The 26,606-nt window shown below is 37.4% G+C and overlaps 3 protein-coding genes and 1 long non-coding RNA gene across 16 annotated transcripts; 1 reads left to right on the top strand and 3 right to left on the bottom strand.

Annotated features, from left to right (window-relative positions):
• Positions 1–72: 72 nt before the first annotated feature.
• On the bottom strand, positions 73–6,565 carry LOC111779035 (kinesin-like protein KIN-13A). Of its 8 annotated transcripts, none has more exons than XM_023659085.2 (15): positions 6,415–6,531; positions 6,258–6,314; positions 6,049–6,122; positions 5,655–5,899; positions 4,955–5,176; positions 4,085–4,276; positions 3,235–3,339; positions 3,059–3,136; positions 2,870–2,951; positions 2,508–2,670; positions 1,939–2,268; positions 1,392–1,610; positions 697–1,306; positions 495–560; positions 73–400 (listed from the first exon to the last, which is right to left on the bottom strand). In XM_023659085.2, the coding sequence occupies exons 4-15, from the start codon at positions 5,844–5,846 to the stop codon at positions 218–220; spliced, it is 2,442 nt and encodes an 813-aa protein (XP_023514853.2). In that variant the 5' UTR covers positions 5,847–5,899; positions 6,049–6,122; positions 6,258–6,314; positions 6,415–6,531; the 3' UTR covers positions 73–217. The 8 variants fall into 8 exon arrangements, with proteins under 8 accessions (XP_023514853.2, XP_023514852.2, XP_023514850.2 ...); XM_023659084.2 differs by having other exon boundaries at positions 6,258–6,340; positions 6,415–6,523; XM_023659082.2 differs by lacking the exon at positions 6,258–6,314 and having other exon boundaries at positions 6,415–6,565.
• Positions 6,566–8,940: 2,375 nt separating this feature from the next.
• On the bottom strand, positions 8,941–17,892 carry LOC111779039 (uncharacterized). The gene is made up of 2 exons (XR_015413481.1): positions 17,731–17,892; positions 8,941–9,276 (listed from the first exon to the last, which is right to left on the bottom strand). It is a non-coding gene; the product is annotated as an uncharacterized LOC111779039 (long non-coding RNA).
• Positions 9,309–15,224, top strand: LOC111779036 (glyoxysomal fatty acid beta-oxidation multifunctional protein MFP-a). The gene is made up of 18 exons (XM_023659091.2): positions 9,309–9,449; positions 10,240–10,311; positions 10,398–10,463; positions 10,660–10,716; positions 10,805–10,872; positions 10,957–11,038; positions 12,020–12,075; positions 12,186–12,488; positions 12,578–12,664; positions 12,779–12,953; positions 13,029–13,150; positions 13,227–13,390; positions 13,473–13,727; positions 13,825–13,946; positions 14,061–14,182; positions 14,377–14,525; positions 14,609–14,747; positions 15,040–15,224. Exons 1-18 carry the CDS (start codon positions 9,347–9,349, stop codon positions 15,073–15,075), a joined length of 2,178 nt encoding a protein of 725 aa, XP_023514859.1. The 5' UTR covers positions 9,309–9,346; the 3' UTR covers positions 15,076–15,224.
• Positions 17,893–19,194: 1,302 nt separating the features above from the next.
• On the bottom strand, positions 19,195–24,566 carry LOC111778994 (phylloplanin-like). 6 transcript variants are annotated; one of them, XM_087119348.1, is made up of 4 exons: positions 24,282–24,566; positions 21,132–21,202; positions 19,695–21,002; positions 19,195–19,600 (listed from the first exon to the last, which is right to left on the bottom strand). In XM_087119348.1, exons 3-4 carry the CDS (start codon positions 19,870–19,872, stop codon positions 19,311–19,313), a joined length of 468 nt encoding a protein of 155 aa, XP_086975474.1. In that variant the 5' UTR covers positions 19,873–21,002; positions 21,132–21,202; positions 24,282–24,566; the 3' UTR covers positions 19,195–19,310. The 6 variants fall into 6 exon arrangements, with proteins under 6 accessions (XP_086975474.1, XP_086975473.1, XP_086975472.1 ...); XM_087119347.1 differs by having other exon boundaries at positions 19,695–21,006; positions 21,132–21,175; XM_087119346.1 differs by having other exon boundaries at positions 21,132–21,175.
• Positions 24,567–26,606: the final 2,040 nt, after the last annotated feature.

Here is a 26,606-nt window from a genome sequence, read left to right as displayed (position 1 = left end):
TGTTGTTAGATGATGCTTGGAAGCAACCCATATAAAATGTCAGACAAGAGAGCGAGCGAGCAAGCAAGCAAATTCAATTCCAATCTCTTTTTTCAAGCTCAAGAAGAAATGTACAAATCAATGATTAATGATTATATATGATATGAAAAAGATGAAAGCAGGATAGGATACAGCTATGGAGGAGACGGGAAAACAAACTCTCACCACCCTCTCCCTCCTAACGCGGTACTCTTTTTCGGCTCAGTATTTCTTGTTCTTTAAGTCTATGCTGAAACCTTGCAAGGCGTGCTTGAAGACTCACCAACCCTGCAGCCTTTCGTGACAGCACAAAGCTCAACTGAGTCACGTAGTTCTCAATGTGGCTCCCTGGTTGATCCACTTCTGCCAACAGTTTCATTTCCTGACAACCCAACAACAACAATTAACGCCTTTTGGCTTTTATAGGTAAACAATTAGAAGGCTATGCTCTTAAATGATTGAAACTTTTGACTTACTTCGCGCACTATCTCCATGGTGTCCTCAATTTCCTTTCGATGAGCAGCAATTAACGCCTCTTCTTCCTGCAACAGAGTTCATACATGTCAAAAAATCACTCTAGTGGAGGGAGAAATAGTGCAGCAATTAAAGCTCTTTTTTCTTTTGGAAGAAATATTTTTCTCTGATATGGTAAAAGAACTAAAGGTTAGGTTAGCTAACCTCAAGTATTGCATTAATATTGCCATCAGAAGTTGGCTCAGATTCAGACTTTCTGGATGCGGCATCATTTGCGTTAGAAATTCCTGCACCATACTGCTTCAAGCTTGCAGTAGAGAGATCAGGCACGCTGCTGCTATCTTTCTTCTGCCAGCTCCCCACCTTCTCTGATTTTTCATCTCGGGATGATTTTCTTCGAGGTGGCGATACCTTTTGCACCTTCTCCTCTGTATCATTTAAGTTGTGGGAGTATATGGGAACCTTTCGACCCGTTGGATCGCCATGAATGCTCCTCATTTCAAGTGGTTCTTTGTCGAATGATGCAGAAGCTACAGTTACGCCCGAACTTTTTTCATCTCGTGCATGGAAGGCATTGCTTGATGGCAAAGCAGAAGTTGGCATGTCAAAGTTGGAAGAGGAGAGACTTTCCTTCTCTGGAACCCTTCTCCCCAATTCCCCCCCTAATTTCACCTCTTGGCACAGCATATTAACATCTTCTGCTTCAGTGGGAATTGGAATAGACGGGGCTGAAGTAACATCTCTAGCTATTGGTTGACTGGAACTTACAGCCTGATCCTTCTTTGTATTTCCGCTTTTGGACAAACTTTTGACCCTGATGTTATTCAATAGTAATTTCAAAGTTGAATATTTACTAAAATTTATGGATAAAATAAAGCTTAGGATGTCAAAAAACGTACCGGTCAGCATATCTCAAAGTGTTGAGAGTATGTTCACATGAACCAGCATTTGGAGAAATGCACGATATCATAACAGTTCTCGAGTTGCCAACAAAGGAATCACGGAGCACTTCTGTAAGTTTACTTCCACGGAAGGGTATATGAATCTGATCATTGTCCAAGGCACGAATGCATTCCTTCAATGCCAAAAGACTTTTGTTGATTTCTGCTCCCTCAATCCTGTAAAGGTTCCAGCAAATGAAATAAACAGATTAGAGCATTATGTAAAGATATAAAATTATCAGAAAAGAGATCGTCCGAAAAACTATATCAAGCAGCATTTTCAACCAAACAGGTTCTAAGCAGTTGCATCTTCTGCAGAACAAAAAAAAAAAAAAAAATACTCCATACTAAAGCTACCAATTAAAATTATTAGTGGACTACGATGGTAAACGATATTATCAAGCACAGTGACAGAAAACTCATTGGTTGGTGACATCTTTTACAGCTGTGAATAAAGAACATTAACAAGAAACAAAAGACCAAAGATCTAAAAAATCTGGTATACCTTGTCTGACGGTCATTATCAGTTGTATCAGCACCTCTTTCGCTACCAGCCAAATCAATAAAAGAGATTTTCCCAACAAGTTTCCCACTTTTCAACTCATTTCCGTCATTGTTCCTTCTCGATTCCTTTACTTCAGGATGTTTCTTTACAGCAAGTTGCAATATAGCATGTGACCTTGAAGACTCCTCATTGGCACCAGTGGAACCTGTACTCCTGGCTGCATTTCCCTTCTCAATATATTCTTTGACAATTTGTACATCAGACACTTCAAATTCTTGAAGTCCAACAATACAAACCTGCTGCCGTCCATCTTCTCTCATGCAAAGCTTCCTATTACAGGAAGGAAAAACGATCAAAAACTAAAAATGCTAAATACAAATCTAATCCTCGTACTTCAATACTTTCAGTATTTTTGCATCTCTTTTTTTGTTTACTACATTTTAGTACGTAAATGTATCAATTCAGACACAAACATTATATATCCAACCAAATTATGGCCAAAAGTTGATGCCACACCATTTCCTAAAAAATCTAGGGAAAAAAGAGAAGGAATAGAACTGAAAATTTACTTTCTTTCACTGAGTAGATCAAATAATTTTCCACCATATATCTCAAAAAAGCTAAGCCACAACTTGAATTTCTGATTGCGATAAACTGGCTGACGTAACAATCTAACGAGGTCTTCAGCAGCCCTAAGAGGTAATGGTTGCATTGTAAACGTCTTGCCACTACCTATTAAAATACAAAAAGCTTTTCGTCAAACTTCATGATGCTAAAGGGATATTATGAGAAGAAAACAAGAGTTGATACAACATTATTAGTAGTACTTAAAATGACAAAATGCCAGAAATAATAATGAGTGGAATAAATTTCAATGAGTATGCATTCATGAAAACAGGCAAGCAAGAGATTGAGCAGATTTAATGCACACCTGTCTGACCATAAGCAAAGCATGTAGCCTTCGTCCTTTCAAAGATGATGGGAATAATTGGTTGCACAGTAACCCTATAAACCTATTTCAAAAAGAATGCACGTTAGTTCAAACTAGATTCTACAAAACTATTTAATGACGCAAGATGTTTTCTAAGCTACATTGGACAAAGGAATATATAATTGATACCTCATCATTGGTAACATGCTCATCAAGAACCGCATCAAAGCAGAATTCATGCTTTTCCACATATGCAGTCAAGTCCACCTATCTCAGAGTAAAGTAGGGAGAAAAGAAACTATGATCAAGTCAAAACAATTAAGCTAATATTATACATCAAAGTAGAATAATAAAAATAAAGTGACCTTTAGTTTTGGTTCATGGACAGTCAAAGAAGCATTGTCGCATACTGATACAATATCATCTTCCTTACGAGCAAGCTCCTTCTTGTTTAATGGTCTCTTCCGCACCTAAGACACAATACACTACATGTATTAGGAAAAACATAACAATATATGAAAATATATGCTAGTTGAAACTTTAATTCCAACCCCAATCGAAGCAAGGGTAAATTAAGGAACATCATTGGTATGTCAACATGTTATTTTTCCAAAGAAAAAAATTAAAGGCATAGAGAAGGTGACATGCACAGGACTGGCAGTGAAAATTAATACATCCTCGAAAGCATTACATGAGGTCTGAAGACTCCAAGCCTTAGTCTGTTCTTTTGATCTAAAGGTGTAAGCCTTGACACCAAAAATTTGAACCTCAAAAGCCTTTGATCCGTAAATATGCTCAATTAGATGATCCCATAGACTAAAAAAGAGAAGAAAATTACTTGGTAAAGAAAAAATGATTTCAATGGGTTCCTTTTTTGATTTCAAACAAAATTGAAAAGAAAATAAAAACGTGTAGAATGTCACAAATTTAGATAAAAATTATTGTTCTAAGAAGGCATGCACAATATATGCGTTAACTTTAGTAATTGCAACACCCCCAAAAATACCCATCACTTGTTAATTGAACTACCTCCCAGATGAGGAGAAAGAAAATGAAGATCTTCCAGTAAAAAATTATAAAGGCTGTAATCAAACCACCATGACTCCACTACAATTTAGTCTCTGGAATAATTAGTATAATGATAACATCCAAATGGAAAAGATTTCTAATTAGTATTCGGCAAATAGTATTCTGATGCCACTATAAGAAGCTTACCACAACTTTGATTTTAGCCACGTTATTTTCTCTGACGACATTCTCCTTTTCAATCACAGGTAATGTAGCCAGGGCATCTTCATCAGCTTGGCTTCTTTGCTGCCTGCTGCTAGCTACATTAAACCCATCGTCAAATTCTCTAGTACCACTAGGAATGAATGGTGAAGGGTCAAATGATTCTGGGATAATGTGCTGGTGAAAAAAAAAATTAAGTCAATTAAATAAAAGGAAATCTACAAAAATTATAAAACAAAAACAAATAAATAAATAAATAAATAAAAACAGAGAAAGAGAGGAAAGAAAAACTATGTTGACTTATCATGCAATGGAGTAATGGACCGGCAGATAAAAGTTCAACAGATATCGAACTACTTCAAAACATAAAATTAAAATGTGATTCTTCAAACAAAAAGAAAGATGAATATTTGTTTAGTTGGCATAGAAGCTTTTTTTTTTTAATCTCCCTATCCCCACCCCCCTCACTTGACTTCTCCAAAGCATTAAACCTAACAACTACTCAAACCTCCTCACTTGACTTCTCAATCTCCTTTTAAAAACCCATTATTCCTCTCAATCTAAAATCCCTAGAACATAGCAAACAAGCAAGCCTACCACAACAAATTGCCTCTTGCCCTACAGGGAAGGTTCAACAACACCTCCTCCAACAAAGACCGACCATTGGAGTGCCCTACTAACACCGTGTTTGCAAATTGACACTCCCATAACAACTAAAATTATTGTGTCCCAATGGTTAATAGGAAACAACTAAGATCGGCCTCCAGGAATTGCTACTACTTTTACATATATAATCATACTTAAGTAAATATCTCTCGTGCATGGAAAGAAAAAAACCTTAATTAATCAACACACCTCGGACAAAAGCTCGGTATCATCCATAGCATGGAGATCCAGAAGTCCAGCACCAAAATCTCCCCTGAAGTCGGGAGAATAATAGCCATCCATTGCACCAAGTGCTCCTGAAGCTTGGGCAGTAGGTGTATGCGGTTCAGATCCAGACTCCCCACCAAAATTCAGGTTTCTCATCAGTTTTAAAAGCCTCTGTTTCTCTTCGGCAGATTGTGCTCCATAACTCTAAGCCAATGGAAGGGAAGAGGAAATTCGATTTCTATGGTATAAAAAAACAACTAAAATAGCCAGGTATAACATCAACTGAACGACAACAAAAAAAAAAAAATGAAAATGCAGAAGAACTATCCCCCAAATCAAACTGAGCTTCCCTTCAGTAAAGATCACGTAGAGGCATGGTAACCAAATTCAAAAGAGCCATTTCTCAGTTAGTAATTGCATCTGACCCACAAACTAGAAGATTCCATGTTCAAGAAAAAGAAAGGATCTCCTATTCATACTCAATGCCGATTCATTACTCTTGCAACATATATATTTCTCAGTTAGTAATTGCACATCTGACCCACAAACTAGAAGATTCCATGTTCAAGAAAAAGAAAGGATCTCCTATTCATACTCAATGCCGATTCATTACTCTTGCAACATATATATTTTGCAGTATCTAAAAACACATGGAAACCCTCGAAAATATTAATCGTCGTACCTGCATTAGGAGGGAGCGCTGATCAGCCAACGGAGAGGCCAGATGCTGCAACCCAGCGGACTGGAGCCACCGAGCCATGACCGCATCACCAGCGTCGTTAGTGGGGCCTGCATTATGCAGGGTCCCACCGCCGCCGTGGTCGTAAAGGGCAGTCGCCGCCGCAGCATTGTTCTGCTGCATCTGGCCGCCCATGTGGCGCTGCGAACGTCTTTGCGGAGCCAATTTTCAAGATCTGTTTAACAACGCTTCATCCAAGAAAATACAATAACTAATTCAATCAAGTACGAGAAGCAAGCAAGCAAACAACCACCATCCGATCCCCAAGTTAATCAAATAGAAAGTAGGTGACGATAAAAAAGAATAAAAACCAAAAAAACAAAAACAAAATACTCACAGTGAGGAGAAAAGTTGAATTCGAAGCAGGACATGAAAGGAATTACTCAAAGACGAAATTCAAATCCTCGAAATCTGCAACAAAATCACCTGATTCAACTCCACAACAAAGTTACACAAAAAAAAAAAAAAAAAAAAAAAAAAAAAAAAAAACAAACAAACAAAAAAAGTTATAAAAATTTCCAGATCATCTTCAACATTAAAACGTACCAAATTTGACCAAGAAATGAATAGGTTTTGAAGGTCGAGATATGTAGAACGAAAAATCTAAAGATCGGAATCAGAGATCAGATCTGGATTAAACAAATGATTCAAAACCCTAATCTCATCGAGAAGAAAGAGGAGAAAATATACAAATTCGCCTAACCTTTTTTTTCTTTTCTCTCTCTCTTAATCTTCGTGATGAAATGAGCTGGCGAAAATTGTAATCACTCCAACGCCACAGACACAGAGAGAGTAGGCCTTTCCTTTCGTTGTAATATTAAGAAATTTTAAAATTGGTGAAAAAGGCGAAAAATGTCATTATATAATTACCTCATTATATTCAAATGTATTAAACCGCTAGTTTAAGTTTTACGTTAAATGACGTAAATGGCCCTCAAAATATTCACTAATTTCAACACGTCTGATCGCCGTCAGCGAAGCAACGGGACGGCGGACGAGGGAACGGACTGCCCGGACGGACCCGGGCAGAAGTTTGAATTTTGCCGAGTGACGGAAATACCCTTGCATTAGAATGAAGTTGTCTCCTCGTCTTCTTTTCCTCCTTCCCTCCCATTTTGGTAAATAATATAACTAATATTAGCATGGACACAGACCCAATAGAAAATTAATTACAAAGGGAGAAATATGCACGTGACACACGTGACTTGAAACAGGGCCCAATAGAAAATGGGCCTTTTTGGACTCAGGCAGGCCCAATAGGATGCATGGACACGCACGCAATAACGTAATATTAGCATGGAGCGGTTGTTGCATTTTGAATGGTCGAAACGTAATATGACCATGATGTAGGGGTAAAAGTGGAAAATGAAACTTCGATGGACATGATGGGCACCAACACTCCAAATCAAATGAAATTAAAATTAAATAATAATAAAAGTTTTTATTGGTAAACGCTTTTAAATATTTAAAATTTCAAATAAAAGATACGCTTAACGCTCCTATTTGCTTGCCTGGACTTTTAAAATTTTAGGGTTTCCCTAGGCAAATAAAAATTAAAAATTAAAAAAAAAATCAATTTATTTATAAGCCAAAATAATACATTTTTTTAAATGACTAATTAAAAGAATTATATGTATGAAACCCGAAGACTATGTGCAAGACAAACCACGACAATATTGTAAATTAAACCGTACATTATATAGACTAAAACAAGCTCCTAGAACTTAGTCTAAACACATGTAACTCGATTGATTTGTCATCTAAGTAGCAACACGTGGCACGATCTAGTAAAAAGTCAGAATATTGCTCGTATTGAATTGCTCTTATTTGAAAATTGGTCAAATCAACCACTATAATTTGATGCACTATATAATAACCGGTAGCCAATCAAACATTATTCTTGTCTTTCTTATTTTTATGCATTTTGAACGGTATGACGTTTACTCTAAAATTTGCTGTAAAGTCCAAACAAGAAGGACTAAATAAAAAATTGTAAAACCAAAGGGGACCAAATCAAAACTTTTTATAAACTTGGAGGACCAAATTATAAATTAAATGATAATAATTAAGAAACCTTTTGGGTAAAGAAGTTAGTTGTTTACGTCGAGGGGGCCACGTGAGAAAGAATGAGGCTGGTGGATCTCAAAGTGGGGCCAGCGAGAAAAGCCCTTTATCTTTCTGATATTTACCAAACCTCCCCAGCCATCATACCTTGCTTTAGCTTAAAGAAAGTAAGGGTGGGGCGGATCCATTTAAAAACAGTTTTTTTTTTTCTTTCTTTAATTTTGATTTATCTATTTTTATAAAATATTTATTTATAGGTTGTATAAATAAATGACACGGGCTGAAGAGGAAGTTCATTAGACCAGCGTGGGCTGAGCCCATCATGACATGGGCTGAAGAGGAAGTTGGCCCAATTAAAAGCCCAATTGTTTGTGGATCCGGCGGCCCAAATTCGATATTGTGGGACACGTTGACCCATAACATTTGGGCATATTCGGAAAAGCGTTTGCCGAAGTACATCGCTATCCATTTATAACTTCGAGGATTTATTTTCGTAATAAATAAATCCTTTGGAAAAATGTTCGTAAATTTGTTACACTTGCTGATAAAAATAAGAGTGGACGTAATTAACTATAATTCATTCCATCATTCTGAATTATAATAATAATTAAATTTTTGTTGAAAATATGATAATAATAATTATTATTGTTATTATCACTATCGATTGGTATTAATTTATCAGAATATAAGATTAAAATTGGTGTTAATTTGACTATTAAAATAAATCAGTTTCAACGTAGGCTTTCCATTTATATCCCGCTACGCTAGTTTAGACAAATAAATAAATAAATAAATAAAGTCGATTATTTTAATAATTATTTTAATAAGTGCACACTTAGTATAACCACTCCTTAATTATATTTCTCTTTATTGAAATATCTGACCCATATTTTTTTGAGCTCAACAACACGTCAAATGAGAGAATTGGAATATCTGACTTTTTGGTCAAACAAATATTTTTTGAGCTCAACGACATGTAGAATTAGGGAATTGGAATATCCGACTTCTTAGTCGTTTTCTTGAGCTCAACAACAATGAAATAAGGGAATTGAAACATCTGACTACTTGGTCGAACGTGTATTTTTTGAGCTCAATGACATGTGGGATAAGAAAACTGGAACATCTAATAGTAGAACATAGTTTTTGAGTTCAACGACACGTTGAATAAAAGAATTAGAATATTTGATCTCTTGATCGAGTATATATCTTTTGAGTTCAACGAACTCGTGAAATAAGAGAATTACAGTAATTGACCTCGATAAAAAATTTAGATCGAGGTTAATGACCCATAAAATAAGAGAATTGGAATATTTAAGTCGTTAGTGAAGCACATATAGAGTCAATTGAACTATGACGTAATGATAACTTTGAATTATACATATCTGTTATTGGAAACCGTGCCAAAAATAATTCTGAGGGCCATGCTTGTAGGAATGACACTCTCATACTTGAAATACAGACACGTCTATGAACCACCTCTTCCATTACTCTTCATTTTCTCCTGCAAAAAAGTTATTCTCTCACTGTTTTCTCTCAAGGGAAAGAAAAGGAAGTGAAAGAAAAGAGGCAAAATGGGAAGCAATGTAAAAGGAAGAACAGCAATGGAGGTGGGAGCTGATGGAGTTGCTATCATCACCATTATCAACCCTCCTGTTAACTCCCTGTCTTTCGATGGTACAGTTTTTTCTACTGAACTTCCATGAATTCTCTATTTTTGTTATGGTTTAAAGATATATTTGGAAGTGTTTTTAGTAAAAAAAGATGAAAGAACTTTGCATAATAAAAATTAGTTTTCTATCGAAGGTGATTATGAAATTGAGCAGTTCCTTTCCATCTGCTTTTGTTTAGAGAAGGGGTGACTTTTGTAGCAAACGATGCGTGAGATCCCACATTGGTTGGAGAAAGGAACAAAACATTCCTTATAAGGGTGTGAAAACCTCTCCCTAGTAAACGCGTTTTAAAACCGTGAGGCTGACGGCCATACGTAACAGGCCAAAGCGGACAATATCTATTAGCAGTGGACTTGGGCTTGGGCTGTTACACATGCTATCCGAGCCAGACACCGGGTAGTGTGCCAGCGAGGATGCTGGCTCCCAAGGGAGGTGGATTGTGAGATCCACATCAGTTGGAGAGGTAACGAAATATTCCTTATAAGGGTGTGGAAACCTCTCCTTAACAGATGCGTCTTAAAATCGTGAGGCTAATGACGATACGTAACAGGATAAACCGGACAATATCTGTTAGTAGTGGGCTGAGGTTGTTACATGATGCTTTATCCCTTGTTAGGCTCTATGTTTCTTTTCGGGTATCGGAGACGAAATCATTTTGAATTACTCTTTACGTCCCGTTGAATGGGATCCTATAAATTTCAGAGTTTGGTTCAGAATTTTGAGTACAGAAACTGAAATTCTTGATTCTGCATCTATTTTTGGTCTTTGTTATTGACATCTACACACAAATACAGTGTTATTCAGCTTAAGAGATAGGTATGAAGAAGCCTTGAGAAGAGATGATGTGAAGGCAATTGTTGTGACAGGTCAGTGATCTGTGAAGTGAATTTTGTTTTTGAATTTGTAAGTTTTGTGGATTCAGAGAGATTGGTTTTATGTTATTTGTGTGTAGGTGCCAACGGGAAATTTTCTGGTGGCTTTGACATAGCTTCCTTTGGTGTGCTCCAAGAAGGAAAGGGTAGGTCGTCGATTTTTATTCTATAGCATAAATTTAAGAAACTCAATAAATCTCGACGATATTTTTCATGATAGAAACTAAATTTACACTAAAGTACGAGGAATAAATTGTTATATACTAATGTTCAAGGACTAACATTGTTACAAAATTTAATACATAAAAGACTAAATGAAGTAAATGCATGGTTTGTTCTCAGGGAAGCAACCAAATGTTAGCAACATATCTATTGAAATGGTCACTGATATTTTTGAAGGTAATGAGTTATTCCCCTAGTTCTGTTTGTGAGCGGTTTGCTTCCGTGCTGGTCTATTAGGTGTTAATCCCTTAATCTCATCTGTCAGCTGCTCGAAAGCCTGCCGTTGCAGCGATAGATGGACTTGCCTTAGGTGGAGGGTTAGAGGTTGCAATGGTATGTGTTTAGCTATTTCATATAAAATGGTTTTTATCAGGATGAATGTTGTAACAATCACACTTCTTTGCCTTGAATTCTCAGGCCTGCCATGCTCGGATATCGACTCCTACCGCTCAATTAGGGTTGCCCGAACTTCAGCTTGGATTAATTCCTGGTTTTGGAGGTACAGGTTTAGCTTTACGTGTAAATTGGTTCTTGCCCGAACCAAGTTTTGTGGCAGACTAGTTTCTTTGCAATTTTGAGGGGCATTTGGATCGAGAAGAATAATAAAATTTTTAGAGAGGTCAAGAGATCATGTAAAGAAGTTTGGGTGGTGATTAGATTTAGAGCTTCCTTGTGGGCGTTGATTAGTAGGTTTTTTGTATTTATGAGCTGACTTTTTTCTTTTGGATTTAAGGACTCCTTTTTGTTGGGGCTTGTAACGGCCCAAGCTCACCGCAAGCAGATATTGTCTTCTTCCGGCTTCCCCTCAAGGTTTTTAAAACGCGTCGGCTAGGAGAGGTTTCCACACCCTTATAAACAATGCTTCGTTCTTCTCTCCAACCGATGTGGGATCTCAAAATTCACACCCTTATAAACAATGCTTCGTTCTTCTCTCCAACCGATGTGGGATCTCAAAATTCACCCCCTTTGAGGCCCAATGTCCTCAGTGGTACTTGTTCCCTTCTCCAATCGATGTGGGATCCCCCAATTCACCCCCCTTCAAAGTCCAGCGTCCTTGCTGGCACACTACCTCATGTCCACACCCCTTTGGGGCTCAACCTCCTCGCTCGCACATGCCCGGTGTCTGGCTTTGATACCATTTGTAACGGCCCAAGCCCATTGCTAGCAGATAGTCCTCTTTGGGTTTTCCCTTTCGGGCTTCCCCTCAAGGTTTTTAAAATGCGTCTGCTAGGGAGAGGTTTCCACACCCTTATAAACAATGTTTCGTTCTCTTTCCCAACCGATGTGCGATCTCGTTTTTTTTTTATGCCATCTTATGTTCTTTCATTTCTTCGTCAAAGCACGGTAAAATAAACATTTTCTGTGTTTTTTAGATTATCCATGTAATTTAGAACAAGAACACCACAAGATGTACACAATCCTCAAATGGTTGGGGTGTTTTATTTTGCCTATCCTGATCTAAAGAATCTAAACTACTCAGGAACACAACGGCTTCCACGTCTTGTTGGTCTCTCAAAGGCTCTGGAAATGATGTTGGTAAGCTAGGTGGATTTAAGTTTCTCTCAAATTTTGTATAATATATGCATTGAGGCGGTTCATGTATTGATTTCTCTGATTCTTGCTGTCTGTTATGCATATGAGAACAGACATCAAAGCCAATTAAAGGACAAGAAGCTCATTCTTTGGGGCTTGTGGATGCCATTGTCCCTCCTGACGAGTTGATCAACACTGCACGCAGATGGGCTCTCGAAATCCTAGAGCGGAGAAAGCCATGGGTTCACAGTCTTCACAGGACAGACAAGTTACCATCACTAGGCGAGGCTAGGGAAATATTTAAGTTTGCTAGAGCTCAGGCAAAGAAACAGTCCCCAAATCTTAAGCACCCATTTGCCTGCATTGATGTCATTGAAACAGGCATCGTCTCGGGCCCCCGTGCTGGACTTTGGAAGGTTACTTATCTCTTCCTCCATTTCAGTCTTCTTGACCTTTAAATCAGAGTCATTTCATTTCTATATATATCTTATTCTGGTTACTGCAGGAGGCTGAAGAATTTCAGGGACTTCTACATTCAGATACTTGTAAAGGCTTAATTAATATCTTCTTTGCCCAACGTTCAACAACAAAGGTTAGACAATAAAGGACAGAGACATGAATGTTCTATTAGTTTTATAGAAATGGTTGCACTTTAATGAGTATGAACATTCCCGTGGAACATTTGTTCTTTCTTCGTAATTGACAGGTACCCGGAGTGACTGATCTTGGTCTGGTACCACGACGAATCAAGAAAGTTGCTATCGTGGGTGGAGGACTAATGGGATCTGGAATAGCTACAGCATTGATTCTTAGCAACTATCCTGTTCTACTTAAAGAAGTGAATGACAAGTTTTTGCAGGCTGGTCTTGATAGAGTCAGAGGTAAGCCTGGAAACTAGTGATTCTGTACTTCACATTTCAATCTATGAACTCTCGACTCGTTGCGTTCTCCTACAGCAAACCTACAAAGCCGAGTCAAAAAAGGGAATATGACGAAAGAGAAATTCGAGAAGACTACGTCTTTACTTAAGGGAGTTCTTGATTATGAAAGTTTTAAAGATGTGGATATGGTGATAGAGGTACTTTGTTAGGTTTTCCTTTTCTCCTCCAGGTCAAGGGCAATATTTGATGTTGATTTTGGTGTTCTTGAAATAGGCTGTTATTGAGAAGGTTTCTTTGAAGCAACAGATCTTTGCTGATCTTGAGAAATATTGCCCACCTCATTGCATACTTGCTACCAACACTTCCACAATAGACTTGGAGTTGATTGGGGAAAGAACGAAGTCTCGTGATAGAATTATCGGAGCTCATTTTTTTAGGTATATCCACACATCCATCCCTCCCGCCTTGCGCGTGGAGCGATCTTTTTGGCTTGGCGTTGAGTTTTTGTTTCTGATGCAGTCCTGCTCATGTCATGCCGCTACTGGAAATTGTTCGTACCAAGCATACGGCTGCACAAGTGATCGTTGATCTGCTTGATGTTGGAAAGAATATAAAGAAAACACCCGTAGTTGTAGGGAATTGCACGGGTTTTGCTGTCAACAGAATGTTTTTTCCCTATTCTCAGGCTGCAATTTTACTTGCAGAACGTGGAGTAGATCCCTATCGAATTGACAGGGCAATTTCCAAGTTTGGGATGCCAATGGGACCCTTCAGGTTTATAATAGTCAATATAGTTTTCTAATCAACTGCACTGTTCTTAAATCACACTAATTCTTTTTTTTCCCTACTCGCTCGTGTATCGTTCTTTCAGGTTGTGTGATCTTGTTGGTTTTGGTGTGGCGGTAGCAACTGCCAGTCAGTTTGTTCAAGCTTTTCCAGAAAGAACTTATAAATCTATGTTAATTCCTCTAATGCAAGAGGATAAGAATGCAGGTAGCTTTGCCATCGTTTGTTACTTACAAATATGTGATATGTTCACATGTTTTCCTCGGCTATTATTTTGAGACGTTCCTTATGGGAATCATTTGTGTACATTAAACACCTTAGGTGAATCCACTCGTAAAGGTTTCTATGTCTATGACAAGAACCGCAAAGCTGGGCCGAATCCTGAGTTAACGAAATATATCGAGAAGGCTAGGAACAGTTCCGGTGTTTCAGTCGACCCTAAGGTTACTCTCCTATACTTGCTTCTCTTGATTTAGCATTTCTTTTGTGGCCTTAGTAGAGGCAGGCGATTGAAATACTGGAATAGTATCATAAACATTGCTTGTTTATGATCACTAGAGTAAATCCTTAAAATATATACCTTTGGAGTGAAGTATTAAGTAACTTACGGGAATGACAAAGATTTTGGTGAATGTAGCTGGCGAAGTTATCAGACAAGGACATTGTGGAGATGATATTCTTCCCTGTGGTGAATGAAGCCTGTCGTGTCCTAGCTGAAGGCATAGCAGTCAAAGCTGCAGACCTGGACATTGCTGGTGTAATGGGAATGGGTTTCCCATCTTACAGGTGTGTTAATTTCATCTCATTTTGGTATATATCTCTCGAGTCCCCAAACCTAGTGGATAAAATTCTATGTTCTTCTTGAGCAGGGGAGGGCTAATGTTCTGGGCGGACTCTCTTGGATCGAAATACATCTATTCGAGGTTGGAGGAATGGTCGAAACAGTACGGTGGATTCTTCAGGCCTTGTGAATACTTGGCTGAAAGAGCTGCTCAGGGTGCAACTCTGGTAAGGAAGCTTCAGCCTAGTTTTACAGAGCTCATCTCAAATGCACATGTTTTTAAATTTCTAGGCCAAAACTTAATGCATCCAATTATTGGATATGGAATAGAAGATTACTTGCTATGACAGAAGTTAAGCCTACCAACCAATTAACCAACAGCAAACTAGAATGAAATATGAAACATTCCTGAAAATTGCCTACAATGGCATCATCTTTGTCCACAAATGAACTAGCCATCCCAATTCACAAATTTCTCTATTCAATGATAAGTTCTTATGTTATGTGGTTTGGTTGCAGAGCGCTCCGGCTGGTCGTGCTAAACCCCGAATGTAAGATCAATCAACTCGGTCGATAGTTTGTTTGGTGTTTCTGCTGAAAATCTAGATAAGGTTCCTGGTATGGTCTTGTATGAATAATGTATTGAGACATTTATTTTTATAGGATGGGGGTTGGAGCAATTTTCAATTCATTCGTGGTCGAATTATTTATTATTGTCTCTTATTAAGGAGTTTTTGAACTGTTTTTTTGTTTTTCCTTACATTCATCTAGACTTCCTTAAAAATGTGTCCATCAGCCTAATACCTTAAATTCTACACGGTTCAAGGAAGTAGGGTATACCTAAGGTTCATTTCGTGGTTCAACAACTGTTTTCATCGAATTTAACTAAAACATGGTAAGTTCACGCAGTGTAAACATAGACTTGTTTAGCAATATTAATTTCTTTTTCAGGGATCATTAAACAATCTGCGTCTAAACCGCTTAACACATGAGAGGCAGAATAGGGTAGATCAAAATAAGATGCAAAATTTCGAAAAATAACAATCTTAAAGTAGCAGTTAATATATTCAAGCAAGGTTAACAACTGAAGTCGAAGTAACAGGACTTCATCAATATCTCCAGAAAGATGATGAATTCTATTTTCTAAGGAAAGAAAGAACAGTTGTTTACCTTTATGCTGACCCAAGATTATTCATCTTCTCACAATGAGGAGTTTGGAAGATTTTTGTTCCACGGGGACATTGAATTTCTACATCCTTCATCCTTATAAAGAGTATTTCATTCCCCTCTCCAATCGAAGATCTCACACTTTAGACTTTTCCATTTGGGCTCACTGTCAAAAGTTTTTAAAACGCGTCTGTTAGGGAGAGGTTTTCACACGTTATAAAGAATGTGTTGTTCCCCTCTCCAACTGATGCACAGTCTACCCTCTTCGGGGCCAGCGTCCGGGGATCTTAGAAAATCAACAAGTTGGGACCTCGCCCATCAGATTCTGCCCTCAGATGGCTTCCCACACTTCCTATTCTATAAGTATAAGCACGACTCGTCTGAAACACATTTCCCTGGGCAAAGAACGCCCTGAATATCTCATCCGGATCAAATCATGACCCGTTCTCCTTCTCCTATGCCTTGCATTATGCTGTTGATTGTACTCATATTGGTCGACCATGGTCGAAGTATTGTCACACAATTTTTTGAGTGCTTCATCTGAACCAAGGGCCTTGTTCTTACCGGGGTGAGCTTTGAGGACAATGTAACAATCTAAGCCCACCACTAGCTGATATTGTCCTCTTTGAGCTCTTCCTTTCGGGTTTCCCCTCAAGATTTTAAAACGCGTATGCAAGAGAAAAGTTTTCACACCCTTGCTTCTTTCTCCTTCCCAACTGATGTGGGATCTCACAATCCATCCCCTTCAGGGCCCAACGTCCTCGTTGGTACTCATTCCCTTATCCAATGTGGGACCCTCCAAATCCACCCTCCTTCGGGACCCAACATCCTTTGCAGGTCCACCGCCTAGTGTCCACCTTCCTTTGGAGCTTAGCTACCCCCCTTCGGGACCCAACATCATTTGGTGGCACACCGCCTTGTGTCTACCCCCCTTCGGGGCTCAGCCACCCCCTTTCGGGACCTAGCGTCCTTGCTGGCACACAGCCTCGTGTCCACCCCCTTCGGGGCTCAGCCACCCCCTTTCGGGACCTAGCGTCCTTGCTGGCACACCGCCTTGTGTCCACCCCCTTCGGGGCTCAGCCACCCCCTTTCGGGACCTAGCGTCTTTGCTGGCACACCGCCTCGTGTCCACCCCCTTCGGGAACCAACGTCCTCGCTTACACTCATTTCCTTCTCCAATAAACATGGGACTCCCCAAATCCACCTCTTTCGGGGCCCAGCATCCTTGTTGGCACATCGCCCAATGCCTGGCTCTCGTACCATTTGTAAGAGTCCAAGCCCACCCCTAACAGATATTGTCCTCTTTGGACTTTCCCCTTCGAGTTTCAGCTCAATGTTTTTAAAATGTTGAGCTAGGGAGAAATTTCCACATCTTTATAAAAAATGCTTCGCAACCTATGTGGGATCTAGGAGTTAATTTGTTACAACTTAAATCTATTCAGCAGAACTAGCGTTATCCACGCCAAGAATTCTGTAATAGTCCTTGGTTGCGTTAATCTGCCTAACCAATTGAACGTGTTCTATAGCGTAATTACGTTCCCCACTCAAACCATCCACATGTTTCACCCATCCAAAAACACTCTCAACTTTTCCCGCGCGTTTCTCATCAGAGGACGAAGAAGGTAATCCTGAGTCGATTTCTTCCCAAGCCGTCAAAAGCTCATCAACTCGCAAACTCCGATTAAGGCGCCGGGCAATTTTAATAAATCCTAATGCTCGCTCTTTATTGCCCGATGCAATTGCTTCTTCCGCTATACGAATACATCTTAAACCTTCGTCCTTATTCCCATCCATAATCTCACCGCCACAATCTTGCCAAGAAAACCTACGCCTAGGTATTTCCTTCACTCCAATTTCAGATACAACTCCAAAATGCTGATCACAAATTCGAGACAGACAAGACATAAATTACAGAAAAAGAGAATTCCACTATCAAATTTAGCAACCGGATCAAAGAAAACCATATTAATGACGATAAGCTAGAATATACAGCATCATCATTTACAGGATAAAATGGAAAAGGAGGAAGAATAAGAGTCGTGCCTGATAAAAGAAGATTGACGGCTTCAAAATCGGAGAAAGACGAGTATCGGACTCACTCCGGAGATGGAATTCCTAAGAACGCCGTGAACACCGAGCTCGGAGTTAGTTAGCTACAATATCGTTGATTTTTCAGATACAGTCAGAGAGATCAGTAAAACGTGAATATGCACGTCATTTTCTGTTATAGAATTAGATTTTTAACTAATAAATTTGTATAAAAATAAAAATAAAAATAAAAATATATCTAAATTAAAAATTGATCTGTAACTAAATTTAAATTTAAATTTAAAATATTAAATGAAAAATTGTGTAAGAATTCTTAGAACGATATAATTAAATTTATTGAGTTTTGTTATCGTCTTCGGTGATTTTCCTAACATATAATTGTCTGTATTTGAAACTAAATTTAAATTGAAAATTAGCTTGAAATTAGATTAAAATTTAAAATCTAGGGTTTCTAAAAGATATAAAATTTTAAATACAAAGCAAAAATTATAAAAGAAACGTTTTTCTTTTTTTTTTTTTTTAATTTCAGAAACAAAAGGGAGAAATAAACTCCCGGTGGTCACCGCTGGCAAATATCGTCCTCTTTTTATTGTCCTGTCCTCTTTTGGGCTTTTCCTTTCGAGCTTCCACTCAATTTTTATTGTCCTCTTCCACTCAATTTTTATTGTCCTCTTTTGGGCTTTTCCTTTCGAGCTTCCACTCAAGGCTTTAAAATGCATATGCGTTTGCTAGGGAAAGGTTTCACACCCCTTCGTATTGTCCTCTTTTGGGCTTTCCCTTTCGGGCTTCACCTCAAGGTCTTAAAACGCGTCTGCTAGGGAAAGATTTTCACACCCTTACAAATGAGGTTTGTTCATATTGTCCTCTTTTGGGCTTTCCCTTTCGGGCTTCCCTCAAGGCTTTAAAATGCGTCTGCTAGAAAGTCCTCTTTTGGGCTTTCCCTTTCGGGCTTCCCTCAAGGCTTTAAAATGCGTCTGCTAGAAAAAAGTTTCCACACCTTTGCAAATGGTGGTTTGTTCTCCTCCCCAACCAACGTGGGACATCACAATCCACCCCCTTCGGGGCCAGCGTCCTCGCTGGCACTCTTTCCTTCCTCCAATCGTTGTGGGACCCCCCTTTGGAGGACAACGAGAAAGCTGATACTTCGTCCGGTGTCCAGCTCTAATACCATTTGTAACAACCCAGATCCACGGTTAGCAGATATTGGTTAGTTTAGTGACAATACCATACCATTGGTAACAGACAACTCATATTTGGTGGCGGCAATTGCGCGGAAACGAGATGACGGCCCAAGACAGTAATGGATTGTTCACACTATAAATTTTTATTCAAATCAACTGAATTATGTCTTTTACTCTTTATAATATATGATTCGATTATATTGCTATTTTTTCATTATACACATTTACCTCTCATATATATATATGTACACACACAAACAAACCAAATCACCTAAAATTAGCCAAGTAGAGATTTAGTACTCGATCATCACATACATCATTACAGCGCTCCAAGTTAAGGACTCCGTTTATTTAGTTAGCTACATCAACAATGGTGAACATTTTTCTTGAATATTAAAGAATCGGAAGGAATCGGAACCCTACCGGAATGATATTGGTGACATTGAAGAGTCCAAGAAACGTATTTCCGATGAGTTGCAGCGGCGAGGCGAGGGCGCCAAACGACGGCATGGCGCCATTGCAATTGACGAGCGGCGTCGTGACGACAAGACTGCAATTGTTCAGTAAAAAGGAGAGTAGCAGTTGAGGCGCATCGAGAAGCATTGAGAACCTGCCGGTCGCATCGGATTTGACGGACGAAATCACAGTTCCGCCGGCTCCGCAGTGCATCTCCACCGCAGCATCTTCAACACCTCATAATCAACTCCAAAATGTTTAGAGACAACAACAAAAAGAAACAAAAAAAAAAAAAAAAAAAGCACTGCAACTTTAACTCACTCGGAAAAGTTGGGGTCAAAAGTCCGTAGATCATGTTGCCGTTGAGAGTACAATAGAGCGTTCCTTGGATGTGGGTGAGACCAAGAAGAGTTCGGATCAAATCGAACTGACATGAACTCAACGGGGCCATCGTCAAAACGATGATTAACAAAGAAATGTAATGAGATGTGAAAGACATTATTGTATAATGGAAGATAAATTTGGAAGAGATGGAAAGAAAGAGACCTTTTAGAAGAACAATTTCAATAGTTTGGGGAATGAAGTTAACAACAAACTTTGCTACAAAGCCTCATCATGGAAATGGTGTGTGAAGAAGAAATGAGCCTTTTTTATGGGCGGGACTTATGGATCATTCATAATGGTTGCATTGTGAGATGTTTTTCTTTTATGGTTGTTTTTATTTATCCGTAACAACTCAAACCAACCGCAGGCAGAGATCGTCCGTTTTTAAAACACGCCTATTAAGAAGAGGTTTCCATACTCATGTAAGAAATGCTTCGTTCCCCTATCTAACCGACGTGGGATCTCACAATCCACCTCCCTATCTATTCAATAGATCTTTTTGATCCCTCTAAATTGTTGTCCTGAAAGTTCACCAACATTCTCTACGCCCTTGTTTTTAATAAAAGTTCAGAGAAAACAAATTCAGGGACCAGTTATTAACCTCCTTTGGATGGTTGATATCTCTTCCCCACGACCCATTGTTCTTTCTCTCGTATGTTTTGCACGGAACACCAAAATAACATCATCACACAGAACAGCCTAGTAGTGACCGACGCCTAAACCTAACAACCTCCCAAAAACAAACTTTTGAACCTTCCCGAAGATGGCACCTGACAAACGGAGAAAAGAGAGGGAAACAAGCTCTCCAAGAATTTTGGCTAAGGCAGCTCGACCCGAGACCCACTCAAAATAGTGAGGGTCATACCTACTATAACAGTTGAAAGCCCACCGCTAGTTTGTCTAGTTTGGCTCATTACGTATCACCATCAGACTCACGATTTTAAAACACGTATACTAAGGAGAGGTTTCCACACTCTATAAGAAATGTTTTGTTCCCCTCTCCAACCAACGTGGGATCACACCGACTCACTCCAAAAGTTTCTTGTTCTCCTTTAATATATTCTCATATAGACCTAGCTTTTGAAGTAAATAAGGCTACAAAGGGCACATTATTAAATTGCAAATAATAAATTACTATAGAAACTCACAGCATATTGTGCACAAACTCCCCTTGGGGAGGTTAAATTTCTTGATATTGTCAGCTGAAGCCGATGCAAAACTTTGTAATGCTCACGACGAGAGAACCTGACTTGAATAATACCACAAAATTATAATTCAAACTAACTGGTAAAATTGGATATCTGGCAGACAGAATCACGTCCCCCAGTAAGCAAAATATCAATTGTCGGATGAAGGGCCAAGCAGTAAACACACCACTGAGATGACCATGTAGGTATGCTTGTTGCCAACAGCAAGACCTAGAGACAAAGTTGCCCCGGCAAAATCTATGTAAATAATTTATATTATCTTGAATGTTTGAATCATGTTAGTTTCATTTTACTTTTTATAAATGGAAAACAATAGTACAAGTGGATGTGAAACTCTAGTAATTATAATGTATCGAAGCCACCTTTACCTGCACAATCTGAATTTAGGAGGAAGAAGTTGGGTAAATCAACGGTGTGAGATCACTTTACAAGATTAGAGAACAATAATAAGAGGTCCAAGTGCAAGGAGTATGCTTGTGATACTAATTCTCGTAGAACTAACACTTTGTGGAAACAGTTAAAAAATCAGTGTAAAAAGTAATCAGAAGACAAAGGACAAATCACAAAATGGTGGTACAATATTATTACTCACTTATTTAGTCAAACAAGAATAACGGAGTATTACTCAAGAATAACGGAGTAAAAAAATTATTTGGAGTAAAAAAAGAAGTTAAAAGATTTTTTTAGTCTGTATTTTCGAGAGGGTTTGTCCTACCTAATATATGAACTTCGTTGCAAAACATTAACTATATGGTAGTCATCACTGCACACTTTATTGATTCATAATGGAATTTGTATAAAAGAATTCTCAAGTTTTGTTTTAACCATTAATGGAGAGACCATTGATAAGATTATTAAGGATTGTTTATTAGAATGGGGATAAATAAAGTTGTTTCTATCACCGTTGATAATTCAAGTTCTAATGACAGGGCTATTTCCAAAGACTCGAAGTTGGAATTCACTTGTCTTAGATAGAGAAATATTACACTTGAGTTGTTGTGCCCACATAATTAACTCGATTGTGAATGAGTGACTTAAAGAAATGCATGACTTCATTTCTAGTATTCGCAATGCATGAGGTATGTTACATCATCTATTAAGAGATCGACATGATTTAAAGATTGTGTTGAACAAGAAAAAATAAAATGTAAAGCACTAGTTTAAACGTGGCAACTAAATAGAATTCCAGTTATTTAATTCATCCATTTGAAAAAGTCTCCGAAGTATAAGAGAAAAAAGAATTAGATTATGTCGATAAGAACATCATGTAAACAAAATAAAAGAGCCACCCACCAATGATGATTGAAAAAGGTGGCAATGTTTTTAAAGTTTTTGAAGGCCTTCAATGTCACCACACAAGTATTAGAAGTCACAAAGAATCACTTATCCTGTGACATCACAAAATATTACAAACACGGCAACCTTTGCCACATCCAAATAAACAAGTGCTTTACATTCAATTTTTTATTGTTCAACACAATCTTTAAATTTTGTTTATTTCTTGATAGATGATTTAACATACATCATCGTGTTGCAAACCCTAGAAATTGAGTCAAGCCACTCATTCACAAAAAGTTAATTTTCAAAACACAACACCTCATTCAAATAAGCCTTCTCATAATATACGAAATAACTATATCATTGGAACTTGCATTATTGTGATAAACAAAATTTTATCATCAATCCCCCTTCTAATAAATAACTCTCAATAATCTTGATCCCTCTCTTATGGTTAGAGACTTAACAAAAAGTTAAGAATTCTTTTATGCGAATTTCATTATGAATCAATAAAGTATGCATATTAACATGTAGTTAATGTTTGGCAACAAGTTCAAATATGAGTGGTAAAACAAACCCTCTCACAATGACTAACTAAAAAATCTTTGAACTCTTTTTTTTCTTCCCGATAGAATTGAAATATATCTCTAAGTGATGTCAAATTTAGGACCTTTGAAATCTCCATTCTCTACAAATTTAGAATTTAAAAGACAAATATATCTCTAAGTGATGTCAAATTTAGGACCTTTGAAATCTCCATTCTCTACAAATTTAGAATTTAAAAGACAGCTCATCCATAGTTATCATCTTGCCACATGCTACTCTACATGTTGTTTGACTAAATAAGTAACAATATTAGTACCCCTCTTATTATTGTTCTCGAACCTTGTAAAATGATCTCATACGCTGAATTTACTAAGCTTCTTATAATTACTAGAACTAGAGCTATCCACTTGCCCTATTGTTTTCCTATCTCTAAAATGTAAAATAAAACTAATGGGATTCAAACATTCCACGCAAGATGAAAAATTAGCACAATATGCATCAAAATGACTCTAACTATAAATTATTTACATAATCATTAACCAATAAACTTCAGAGATTTTTGGTGGTAAGAAAAAACCTGACATTTTTTCAAACTCATGATAGTACAGTGCATAAATGGCAGAAAAAAAAATGCAGGAACATTGATCCAAAAAACACAGATCAACTAAGTAAAAATTTTCCTTTCAATTACAACTCATCCTCAAAACAAAGAAAAGAGGGAATTTCCTATGATTGTTTTAAAATAAACAATATCATGATTCTGTAATAAAGACCAATGTCCACAACTAAAATAAAAAAAAAGATATGAATACAAAATGATATGTAATAGGCAAAGATAAAGCATCTTAAGCAACCAAGTAGGGGCAATTGGGGCGCAACCCCAAATTGTAAACTTTCCTAATATGAGGGTCTACTTGGTACATAGTGGTTAGTTGTCACTCACAGGAGACACCTAGGAGTCGTAGAGGGTATGTTACCAGGGTGCACCTGGTAGACAGTTAAGTATGGGGTGCAGGCGGTCATTGTACTAGTCTGTGTATGGTGCACGGGTTACCTCGTACACGCGAGACTTACTCGCGAGCCCGTCATAGGTTAAACTTTGGAAAATGTAAAAAACAAGCTAAGTACAACCCAGACCACTATGACCTGAGGGGTTATGCACCTAGTGTAGGAGTGTAGCCAGTATATAAGAACATAGCTTAAAGAATCATTATAAGTACTAAGTCGGACAAGAGTCTACCAATGACTGATCCGAACTTCTCTATCAATTGATGTACAAATAATAAAAGATCATTTCCATTTTAGATTAAAAGAACAGCAAAATATTCCAAACGCTGCTCGTATTCAATGGCTCAAATCATGTAAGCAATAACTGATCCGAATTTTTTTACTACATTCAGAAATGAGATGAACAAATAAACATTTCACGAAGCAAAAATCAAACGAAGAAAAAAACACAAGCACGCACAAAGAACTTATACAGTAAACTTACAAAAAACTGCAGATCTGATTAGCGAACTACAACCATAAGCAAGCATTCCTCTCATGATCGGGAGGAGCGACATGGCCGTGAACCGGAGAGAAGAAGTCCAGGGCTCTTTTGAGAGATTTTGAAGCTAAGCTTCATCAATAACTGTAGCTCTACTGGCGCCATCTCCAAGGCGCGGCCTGGTATCTTCTTTACCGTCTCTGGCCAGATAACGATCATTTCTCTGACAGAGCAACGATTACGATTTGCACTCCGTCAGAGCTGAAACAACGGGAACTGACTTCTGCGAGCATTAATGATACGACTAGACTAAGCCCATTAAAATATGTCAGGCCGCACCCACAGTATATGGGCCGGCTTTTAAGCTTCTTCTCTCTTCTACTTTGGGCCTGTTAAGATTCATCGGTGGCCCAATATATTAAAATTAAACAATTTTTTAATACATAATTTTCATTTATCAATATATTTCCTATTAAAAATTAAAATCAGTAATATTCTACCAAAAAAAATATAATATAATATTTAAAATAATTTATAAATATATCAAGTAATTAGTTAATTTAAATGATAATAATTAAGATTATGGTATGGTAGGTACATTTTACCTTATAAGAAAAATGAAAGGATTAAAATAAATAAATAAATAAATAATCCAACTCAAGCTTAGAAGTGGAGGGGCACCACGCTCCACAGAAGAAGGGGGTGGATTAAAGGAATCTGATGAAAATCTCGATGCTATGGTGATCCAACGGTGGAAATGAGAGCATCAGGAATCAAATTCCCAGAAAAAATAATAATTACCTTTTATATTATTTAACTTGCTTCCTTCGTATTAATTGGGAAAGCGTGAGGGTTGAAAAATGAGTGTCTTTTTTTTTTTTTTTTTTCTCTTCCATTTTTATAATTAATTGCCCATCTACATGACATGGGCCACAACTACACTCCTAAAAATATAGAGATTGTTTTTAAGTTGAAAAATTTTAAATTTATATAGTTTTATTGTACCCATCCATTTAGAATTGACTCGATCTATCGATCATTTTATTGGGACATTTCGAACATCTATCCATTTGGTTCTCTAGAGTATAGGACTTTCTCATGTCCATGCTAAACTATTTACGGCATAAGTTCCACGTAGTGAGAGACATGATGTTAGCTTTCTACCATTCTGAAACCACATAGTTACCACATAGGGAGAGACATGATGTTAGCTTTCTACCATTTTGAAACCACATAGGTCCCCCACATGGGGGAGAGGCATGATGCCAGTTTTCTACCATTCTAAAACCACATAGTTCCCACCACATAGTTCCCACATAGGGGGAGAGACATGATGTTAGCTTTCTACCATTCTGAAACCACATAGTTCCACATAGAGGGAGAAACATGATGTCAGCTTTCTACCCTTCTGAAACTATGTGGCTTAAATAAGTTGCTCTGTATACATGTGTATGTTGTAAGATATACGAGTATATATATAAAATTTGATATATGGGTTTATTATATTAAATTACGAATTTTATTCTTATAATTAAAAAAAAAATTGTTCATATAGCTTAAAAAATTAGAAATTGAGTGAGCGGCACTATAAATAATTTGTCACATATTAAAAAATTTTAGTTAGTCCAATTTGTATAATTTGTATGTTTAGTAAAGTGTAAACTTAGTTTAACAAATTTATGCATAATAAATATTCTCCTGAGCTATGAAAATAATGCAAATTGTTATTAATAAAAATAACGCCAAATAAATGTTAAAAGGAAAAAAAAAAAAATATATATATATATATATATATATATATATATATAAACAAAAAATAGAGAGGGAAAAGGTGGAAATATTAATATAAGCCAACGGCACGAAATAAAGGGAAAAAATAAACAAATTATTTGATTCACATTACTAATAAAAACAAAAACAGGCGACACGTGGAGAAGTTTGGGAGGCGTGGTCCCATTAATAAATTGGATCTAAAAGATAAGCAATAAAAAATGGACACGTAGGAATTAAAAAATGAAAAGGGAAAATTGGCTGCTGGGGCTTTGGGAGAAACGTAGCAGAAGTGTGCAAATATTTTTAATTACCTCCCTTTTTGGCTTTGCACGATTTCTCCTTTAACAAATTTTTTAAAATTTAACACTCTTTACACTTCACCACTCGGAATCAGAAACATGTTTTTATTTATTAATTTTTTAATTCCATTTTTAATTCAATAATATTTCGACTATAAATTAAAAGTATCTATATTTTTAATTAAAAAAAATGATTTTTACTGTTAATTTGATCAAAATTAATAAAAATTAAGATTTTAAATTTGATTGGTTAAAA

This window comes from Cucurbita pepo, chromosome 17 (assembly GCF_057944985.1).
Source record: "Cucurbita pepo subsp. pepo isolate OVF chromosome 17, ASM5794498v1, whole genome shotgun sequence".
Taxonomy (NCBI): domain Eukaryota; kingdom Viridiplantae; phylum Streptophyta; class Magnoliopsida; order Cucurbitales; family Cucurbitaceae; genus Cucurbita; species Cucurbita pepo.
Note: the sequence above shows the minus strand (reverse complement) of the source record. Positions and strands in the feature narration are given on the sequence as shown.

Coding starts and splice junctions, on each gene's coding strand:
- LOC111779036 (XM_023659091.2), top strand. CDS start 9,347: ATGGGAAGCAATGTAAAAGGAAGAACAGCAATGGAGGTGGGAGCTGAT. Junction 10,312..10,397: donor GAAGGCAATTGTTGTGACAG/GTCAGTGATCTG, acceptor ATTTGTGTGTAG/GTGCCAACGGGAAATTTTCT. Junction 14,526..14,608: donor ATGGGTTTCCCATCTTACAG/GTGTGTTAATTT, acceptor CTTCTTGAGCAG/GGGAGGGCTAATGTTCTGGG.
- LOC111778994 (XM_087119343.1), bottom strand. CDS start 24,354: ATGTCGCTCCTCCCGATCATGAGAGGAATGCTTGCTTATGGTTGTAGT. Junction 19,801..20,905: donor GAGTTTGTGCACAATATGCT/GTGAGTTTCTAT, acceptor AGTTCATGTCAG/TTCGATTTGATCCGAACTCT. Junction 19,601..19,694: donor TTTGACCCCAACTTTTCCGA/GTGAGTTAAAGT, acceptor GAGGTGTTGAAG/ATGCTGCGGTGGAGATGCAC.
- LOC111779035 (XM_023659082.2), bottom strand. CDS start 5,846: ATGGGCGGCCAGATGCAGCAGAACAATGCTGCGGCGGCGACTGCCCTT. Junction 3,137..3,234: donor TCCATGAACCAAAACTAAAG/GTCACTTTATTT, acceptor ACTCTGAGATAG/GTGGACTTGACTGCATATGT. Junction 1,611..1,938: donor GATAATGACCGTCAGACAAG/GTATACCAGATT, acceptor GAACCTTTACAG/GATTGAGGGAGCAGAAATCA.